This window comes from Montipora capricornis, chromosome 4, assembly GCF_036669925.1.
Source record: "Montipora capricornis isolate CH-2021 chromosome 4, ASM3666992v2, whole genome shotgun sequence".
Lineage (NCBI taxonomy): Eukaryota > Metazoa > Cnidaria > Anthozoa > Scleractinia > Acroporidae > Montipora > Montipora capricornis.
Genome location: NC_090886.1, coordinates 19,784,986 through 19,793,872, shown reverse-complemented (window position 1 = coordinate 19,793,872; position 8,887 = coordinate 19,784,986). Strand labels below are relative to the sequence as shown.

The window sequence follows — 8,887 nt, the reverse complement described above, 5'->3', positions numbered from 1 at the left end:
TGACTGAAAATCAAGGCCTTAAATTATTTGTATTTACATCGCTACACGAAGAGGTTGTTTTTTTCTTCCAATAATTCCGGCTCAATTGTGTGGTCGCACTCTCAACACCATGACAAGGTGACAGTAAAGAGCCGGTCAACAGGTGCTTGTAAATTTGTACAATGAAATATTGATTCAAACTCAGTTTACCTTGAGGTAACTTGAGGTGATGAATCTCAACATGACGGCATGACACTGTGGATAAATGAAGACATTTCTTCAAATGTTATAGACTTGGACTGATTTGTTTGTAATGATACATTTCCGTTATCTAGTACTCTTTATGTTACTGTCGAACATTGAGTGTCTCCCATTCTTCAAAGAGGCGAAAAAAGCAAAGGATCGCAAGTTCGCTGGTAAGAGCTTGGCCCCAAAGTTAAATTCTTTCCTCTCATTTTAGGTTTTGTTTGTATTTGTACTCAGTTTAACATTTTATTTTTACTGCAAGAAAGGGATTCGCTCTAAAAGCCGAAAGCAAAGTTATTGATCATATCTTCCTCACAGCTGTTCATATTTACTGCTTGTTAAATGCATTATGGCCTTCCCAAATGTTTGCAAATGTATGCCTCGTTGTGGATTTTCGAAAAATTAATATAACCATGCTTTCTAACCTTATTCCAAAATGGCCACAATTTTAGTAATTCTTTTGTTTGCATGCAAATTAGCCTTTGTTGCCTCGTTCAAGGTTACATATTCTTTTGAATTTTAAGTGTAAGAACGAGGCAAAAAGTTTTAATTTGCAAGCAACAAACGAATACTAAAATGGCGGCCATTTTGGAATAAGGTGTATATCATCAAGCTAGGCAAACAGTAGCCCCCTGGATATTGCGATATCGTACTCAGAATCCTCGGGCATTGAGTGGTCAACCAGGGCGCACGGTTCATGTCCGCCTACACTACGCTGCCCACCTGACTTAAGTGCCCGTGGACTCTTGCTACAAGATGGACAGTTCGTCGAATTATTTCGTTTCAGTGAGCTGTGTGAGTGTGATTTTCATAAATAAATACAATAAGCCAATAAGGATCTGGAAAACCATATCGAAGACATCATTCAAGGGATTTGTGGTACCAGGAAACATTTATAAACTGAAAACTATGGTCGCGAACCAAAACAAACCAGTCGTTTACCATGCAGAAGCTCTGGCAGAGAAATCAAGTCAACTTTTACTGGAAGGCCAGGAATCCATTTCTATTCTTCCTTTTGACTGTGATGATACGTTTATGAATGTTACAGTGACAACTGCAGCATCCGAGCATCAAAATGGTAAGATAGACAATGCACATGCGTTATTGATTGCATGTCATACTATTTGCCAAGCCGTTACATAGCTAAAGTTCAAACCTAATCATATCCGGCCTAGGCAAACCATCGCCATTCGGAAGTCAATTGAATTTGACAGCTTTATCCATGTTACAAGTTTTAGCTGACCTTGGCGAGGCCCGGATTCAGCCCACAAAAGTCAAAACCCAGTTTGCATCGATGCAAACTATCGATTCTTACAGATAATGAAGAAGTCGTAAAAGCTCGACGACGACGGTTACGAGAACGCCACAAAACAATAAGTTTACTGAAACAACAAAAAAACAAAGGCTCTTCACGCTCCGCGTGTGCAGTTTGCATCATTTCTTAGTCTTTCTGGTCCTGACAACGACGTGACGTTACCAAAATTTGCGGTTCTGCGCACCTGGCGATAAATTTTCAATTTTCTCTCAAAACATCCACACCGAGTTGATACACACTTTTCAAATCGTGAAATTATTACTCAGACGGAAAATGTTTTTATACGATTCTCGTAACCTTCGACTGCGTCGTCCTTGATTTAACTCCACAGAAAGCAGTTTTCTGCAAACACAACCAAACACACATTTGTAAAAGAACAGTTGGCTATTCTGAGCTTTGCGCTATAAGATCAGTGTGTGCCTTTGTCTTTACTTGGCTCTGCCATGCTGATTCATCTTCACAAGGACAAAACGCTCAAGGCGCAGTTGAAGGGAACCTCCAAATAATGTGTGCTATCAAACTTGGTTAAAATTGAAAAAAGGTGTTTGTATGAGAAGAAACTTCAAAAGACAATGTCATGCGATGACTTGCGCAGTATTTCCAGATTTTAACATTTTAACAGACTTTTAGTTTTTTGCTTTTTCTGTTTAAGTCTAGACTTACGGTTTCCGAAAAGCAATAAAAAGCATATTTAGGGAGCGTTCACATAAACTTGTTCGGCGGGGGAGGGGGAGACGAGAAATTAGCTACTATTTAAAAAAATTTGGTGGACCCCTACTTGCTGCATCATTAAATATTCTCAGGGGCCCCATTTTACTATCCCTAAAGTTTGAGACACCCCCAACCTTACTCGTGGCCACAAACCAATACACGATGCAGAGGTCAGAAGCACGAGCGAAAAAAATTAAGGCAAAAACACCAAAGAGCATAACGATCTGCTAAGAAACGCAAAAAAGGCAACGCAAACAAAGCCTTTAGAAAGCCAGCCATCTCACTGATACATGGCACAACCTAACAGGTGCTCGAGAACAAAAAGATCCCGCGGGCCGGGTCAAAGCGTTAAAAGCAGAATCACTCGCTTCTCCCACCGACAAGTCAATTTGTCGAGACCAAAATACTGTGAGGCCAAAAGGTCACGTTCACATTACTCCAGAGAGGGTTTTCGACAGTTTTGTAAAGTAGCGGACATATTTCTAAAAGAACCGGACTTTACTTTTTTGGCGCTGCTGCGCTACGTAGGGAGGGGGGGTCTGGGTACACCCCCCTCCCTCAGGAAATTTTTAAAATAGAACATTCAGAAAGGCTGTTTCCAGTGTTTCATGACTCACTTTCCCAGGCAAGGCTGGAGTTCACTCAAATTCTCTTTAAAAAGTAACTAAAAAATATATGATATTAGAAAATAAAACAAACTCTCAAATATTGGCATCAAAGTACCGGACATGGAATGTGAAACCACTAGAAGAAACGTCCGGACTCCGGCCTCAAATGAAAACCCTGGTCTGCTGCAGAGAAAATCAACACCAAGAAACTAAAAATATATCATCAAGACGAACTATTTTCTTGGAAAAAATGTCACAGTAGTATGAAGGTCCAAATCTCAAGTCTCGTATAGCAACAACAATTGCTAAATGAAATCTACTGGAAGCGCCTAAAAGAGGGGTCCATTCAAATATGTCCTCGAGAGAAAGGAAAATGAAACCAGACCACGTACAAGGGAGTCATTGTAGGCCTGTCAACCCCATTTTACACTCTTTAAAATTATATTTAGTTTAATTGCGTTTACATTGGCTAATAAGGTACCCGCCTTATATATCTTTCAAACACTACCCTTTTTACCTCTAAATTTTTGGGGGACCCCTCAATTTCTCATCAGTTTTCCCCCAACTCGTTTTTGTTGACGCTCTCTCATCTATTATCAATGATTTGGAGTCCTATGAGAAAATCTCGTACTCGTAGTCGTTCTCGTCCTAGAATCTAAAGCTCTCTAATACCTCAGAAACAGCTACAGTCTTTTACTTTAAGGGTCATTCCTTTATAGGACTTTGTAGGACTAGGTCGAATGCTTGCTACGTGTAATGTTTTTGTAGTTCTCCTATAGGCTACTTCACATGTTCAACCCAAGTTAACCAGTTGTCAATTTTTCCAACAGGGTGTCTACAGTCTCAAGGAGGGAATTCAGATGGTTCGTGCTGCCATTTCCCATTCACTTACAAAAACAACTCTTACATTTCATGCATCAATAAAGACAGAGAGGCGCTATGGTGCGCTACAACGACAAACTTTGACAAGAAAGGAAAATGGGGTTTCTGCTGAGAGCTGTCCTCATATAATATAAAACACCCCTCGCTTCACTTAACCTCCTTCCCCTTCACTGTACAAAATTTATAACTCATTTCGCGAAACCCTTACATGCAACAAAGAAATGTTCCCCTTGACTGGAATCTGGAATCTACTTTCTAAATGATTAACCTTCCTCGCCACTTTACTGTGAAATACTTTTTCTGCCTCCGTGTAAAATAAAAAAAATCTCCCAACTCTGTAAGAAATCTGCGTATACAGGGTGGCCGCGCTAGTAAAAATCATTGCTTTGTTGGCGTTTGTGAACAATGCGCAGACACTAAAAGGATTCCGGAAAAAAACCCTAGACCACAATCCGAAGCAATAGACATTTTGGGTCGTTCGTTTTGCTTGGGAACGTGGTCTCGTTCCATGTAAAACAGTGCGTTCTGCGCGATTAAAGTGCCTTGATTGCAACTAGTGCGGGGTGATTATGAAGTCTCAATTCCGAAAAGAAAGAACAGTTACTACTATTGCGTTAGTCGAGACTGCAAACGGAGGCGATAGCAAATTGTGTTGGAGCCATGCTCGTTAATGTCGGAATGGAACAAATAACCTTGTGTCACTTAATTTAAGTCGGTACAATTACTCTGATTATTATACATTGAGCTCACTATCTCTTTCCTGATTGGCCGAAAGCCTACAGTGAATTTTCGAAATCAGCGCCCGTGACGTCATAACTGCAGATTATACATTAATCATGTCAAGGTCAGCCAAGGTCACGGGTAATCATGTCATGTATGACCGCAGTGCATGATTTCTTAGGGTAATCATGTCAAGTTCGCGCGCTTTGTGTTGCTTGCTGTCAGTGACAAATAAATTACCAATTCTACTCACTGTCGTGACCGTTTTTTTTTTCCTTCAATGTACAATAAAACAATTATTAGATTCGGTTTTTGTGATATCCAGAATAATCAAGGTCTCGGTAAGGGTTATCAGCCTCAGCCTTCGGCTTCGGCTGATAACCCTTACCTCGACCTTGATTATTCTGGATATCACAAAAACCTCATCCAATAATTGTTTACTGACAACAAGGACGAAAAAGTTTTCATAGGCACTTTAGTTTCATGAAATTTCGTTCTTGTTTATCGCAATTACTCGGTACTTTTCATTCACGGGCCAAAGCAAGAAATTAATCGCATAAAGTGGATGCATGGACTTTACAAAAACATTCGATTCTGTTCCTCATCAGCGTCTGCTGAAGATGAAGGGATACGGAATTGGTGGAAATCTTCTTAACTGGCTAAACGACTATCACTGGTAGAAAACAGTGATAGACGGTGATCGTCGACGTAGCGTACTTGGGCCAGTCCTGGTCCTTGCCTTGTAAGATTTTGTAAATTTTTAGTCAATTCTTAATAATTCTCACATTTGAAATTGTATAACTTCTTTTATATTTAACACAGGGAGCGTCCTTGATAGGGATAACCTCTGACGTTTCCTTTTGTGTATCTTCATAAAATAAGAGATATTACACACAATGCGTAAATAAGACAAAAAAAAGGCCAGCATTCTTCAATTCCTTCGTTAGTTTTTCCGCCACAAATAAACCCCGAGCACAGACACTTGCTGTTGTCAGAATGACGGTTATCTTGATATAGGGACGAAATACTAAAGAAATTCTCGGTCATAATCTGCCAACAGATCCCGTCTTTGATATTCGGAAGTCCTCATTCTGTCGTTGGTTACGACCTCAGACCGGTTTCGAAATACACTCATATGCAGTAAAGCAATATTTCCTTACCCCTGGATTACCATAGTTTACATAGACTTCACGTCGACACCTTCAGGTGTGTTCCTTTACCATTTTAGACTCCACAAGCCCTTTAAATTACGTACAGCGAAATAACGAAGAATTGACGCCGAAAACCAGTTGTACTATGGATAACGTTTATTACCCGTACATTGGTAAGTTAACTACGGCTTGACAGGCACTAGGTGAAAATCAAATCAAAAACCTTGAGATGTTATTTGTCTCAGAGTAACAGCGTACAGTACAAGCCTTCCACCTCCTTCTCTACCATTCAATGCAAATTCCACTACTTAATATTTTCTTGCTTATCGCTGAATTTAAAATTTCGCTTCACTGTAAACAGTTAGCCGATGAGAATATAAAAAAAAAATGCCTCAAAATGGGAAGCCTAGCTATTAAGTTTCTTGGAAATTTGAATCCGATTACATGTATCCCGGCATCTGGTACCCAGGAGGGTACTGTTGGGGCGGAATACCGGGTACCACAGGAATGTTTGGCACCATGCTTGGTCCGGCTGTGATCATTAATTGATCGGCACCTAAACATAAAACACATAACAAATGAACAGGTATCAGATACTAAATCCAGTGTAATTCTAGTTAATTAACCATTGCGAATCTACTTGTCGTCGCCCTAATATTCAATCATTTCAGGTCATGATGATATTTAAATCCTCCTTAGCTAACAAGTGGAGTGGAACATAGCAGTCTTTTTAAGCAGTCACAGGTAAAGGCAAACTTACAGATTACCTCGTACCAACTGAAAACACCAGACAATGCCACACTAAATTCAAATCCTCGAAACGCTAATAATTCCATGTAGTCACCTGAATTTTAAGATTTGTCACACAATCCTCTCTTTCCAAGCAAGTACTAGTAAATAAAAAAACAGAACACTTTGCACACCATACCGAACACGATGGGTTGGTCTTGCTTGCTCTCTTCTTGATCTTTCCTCTCAGCCTCTGACACGGCAAGTTTGTTAACCTGGTATTAAAAAATACGGAAACGCATTGCATGGTCGTAACTGCTTACTGAAGCCATGGGAACTAGCGGTCTTCTGGAGGTCCGTTTCCACTGAGACTTCTCGCGGGGTCTCGATGCAATTTTCGCCTCGCAGTAATTCGCAACGATGAACTTTATTCAGTGTCAAGTCTCAAAGGCAAGTGTGAACTAAATGCGATTTCTGCGTAATCCTACGAACACCGAGGGGGAAGGGGGGGGCGATCGCAAGGGTTTCGAACAAGTTTGAAACGTGATGCGACTTCATCGACACAAATGCAAGGGCAAAGGAGCCTTCCTGATTTCTAACCTCTGGGAATTTAAAAATGCGCCTTACAAAGCTACTAGAACTTTAGAAACAATTCTCCAATATCCCGCGGATTAACGTCAAAGTTGAAAGCTTATTTTGTATTATTCTGTAGAGTACAGAATCTACAAGGTGCCATGAATCGAGACTTCACGTCACTCCATCTTGCATGGAGAAGAAAGTATTCGTTCCATGCACTTCGGGTCTTAAGGTCTTAAAATAAATGAAGATAAAGCGCTACCTTCAACTGAAAATGGTCAAATTTCCAGTCTTCGCGGATACGAACGATCAAAACCGCTTACAAATAGTGGCCTTGCACAGAGACGACCGAGGGGGCCTGTGTTACATTTCTCACTAAATGTTAATAGAATTACAGTCCAATGAAGTCCCTGGACTTCAAAGTCGTATACGCTTGACTAAAAAGGAAACTTCGGGTGCAATGGACAGGTCGAGGTCGCCACTCACAGCTCAGCCCAAAGTTCGTATTTGTTAATAATAATTTGAAACATAATTCAACGAAGAAGCAACGATTACCTTGTCAATGTACTCCTTTAAGACTTGCACGATGTAAGGCATAGCAAAATCAACAAGGCTGTGTCTCCATGCCAGTTCTAACACCACATCAGGACTGAGCAGGTCGTAACACATAAAAAGACAGGCTGCAAAGCACTCATTGTTGCCTATTTCCAGAAACCAGTGAATTAGATCCTCGGCAATGGAGCAGTTACGCGATTCCGCGGCGTATAACATGGCATCCTGCAAAACAGAAGTTACCTAATTACGCCCCCAGCAGAATCAGCCTAAGTCAAAATTCTTCGCGTTCAACTGAAATCAATTCAATCTTCACTTAATCACTTGAAATGGCTGTTTGTTTTAAAAATCCAAACAATAGTTTTCCTGTGAAAAGAACGGGGCCTTTAAGGTCAAGGCTGTCCCTGAATCATCGAGTTTAAAGCTTCAGAAACGCTCTGAAACAGAGCTTACAGTCCACAATGTCCCCTAGAAAACCTCAGGACAGTAAACGAAGCAAACGATTCCCACCAAAGAAACTTTCAAAAAAGAAAAGACAAGGCTCTGACCTTATAAAGTTTGTCCCTTTTACATAGTTCCACCGACTGCTGCCAGCGATTGTTGCCCTTGTAAAGGTATGCTGCAATGCGGCGAAACTCGATCAACTCGTGTTTCTCTAACCGTTGAGCAAGAGCGATGTTGTCAAAGTTATCAAATGCATCTATGGATGCACGGAGACCATTGTAGTCTTCCTCGTCGATTAAAAGATCATTCAGAGCCTCGTTTATAGCTTTATTATTATGACTTTGGACTGAGCGCAAATATGGCTTCACCAAAGGAAGATGGTTAACCTGAAACAAAAAAGAAAATGCCTCACGTGAACGGCGATGGCCAGTTAAACTAAATTGTGGAGACATCCATAAGCGAACTACTTCCTGTATTATTTACCAAGCAGTTTTCACGAATACAAAAAGCATTTTGGTTGACTCTTGAATGGCTAGGATTTTATGGCATGGACAACTACCCTGAAAACGGTTGCAAACATTTCTTTCCTGGAATGTCTAAAGAATCAAAATGCGATAAATGGTGTCAAAGTAGTTTTACTCAATGTCTTGTTACACAAAGTTCAGCTTAAAAGATAGATCTTTTAATATTTGAACTTGGAAGACAATGAAGAATGTTAGCATTTCCAAGCAAACAAAGACAATCTGCGAGATTCCCGGTTTGTCAGTGGCTCAATTTGCGCACGGTAGGCCACAGCAGAATTTTTCCACGCTATTTACAGGGTCAACTGGTTTCCTTCTGCCAGTGGTAATTTTTGACAATGTTATGTCTCATTTGACTTGCCATTAACATATTATTTCACAAGCATAAACAAAACGTTTACACCTTAACATTTACTTCTCAGGCGACAAACGTTCCGTCTTTTACTTAAAGCG

The 8,887-nt window shown here is 40.4% G+C and overlaps 2 protein-coding genes across 2 annotated transcripts in view; one reads left to right on the top strand and one right to left on the bottom strand.

The window, feature by feature from the left end:
* The first annotated feature begins 211 nt into the window (after window positions 1–211).
* LOC138044528 (uncharacterized) lies at window positions 212–4,728 on the top strand. Its single transcript, XM_068891013.1, has 3 exons — window positions 212–395; window positions 1,013–1,303; window positions 3,690–4,728. Exons 1-3 carry the CDS (start codon window positions 293–295, stop codon window positions 3,851–3,853), a joined length of 558 nt encoding a protein of 185 aa, XP_068747114.1. The 5' UTR covers window positions 212–292; the 3' UTR covers window positions 3,854–4,728.
* A 1,025-nt stretch (window positions 4,729–5,753) lies between these two features.
* LOC138045723 (clathrin heavy chain 1-like) overlaps window positions 5,754–8,887 on the bottom strand; it is a 49,811-nt gene continuing 46,677 nt past the window's right edge. Inside the window, exons 29-32 of the mRNA XM_068892314.1 lie at window positions 8,018–8,299; window positions 7,473–7,694; window positions 6,541–6,616; window positions 5,754–6,168 (exon numbers count right to left, since the gene is read on the bottom strand). Coding sequence (XP_068748415.1) covers window positions 6,053–6,168; window positions 6,541–6,616; window positions 7,473–7,694; window positions 8,018–8,299 — 696 coding nt within the window. The 3' untranslated portion in view covers window positions 5,754–6,052. The remainder of the gene's footprint in view (window positions 6,169–6,540; window positions 6,617–7,472; window positions 7,695–8,017; window positions 8,300–8,887) is intronic.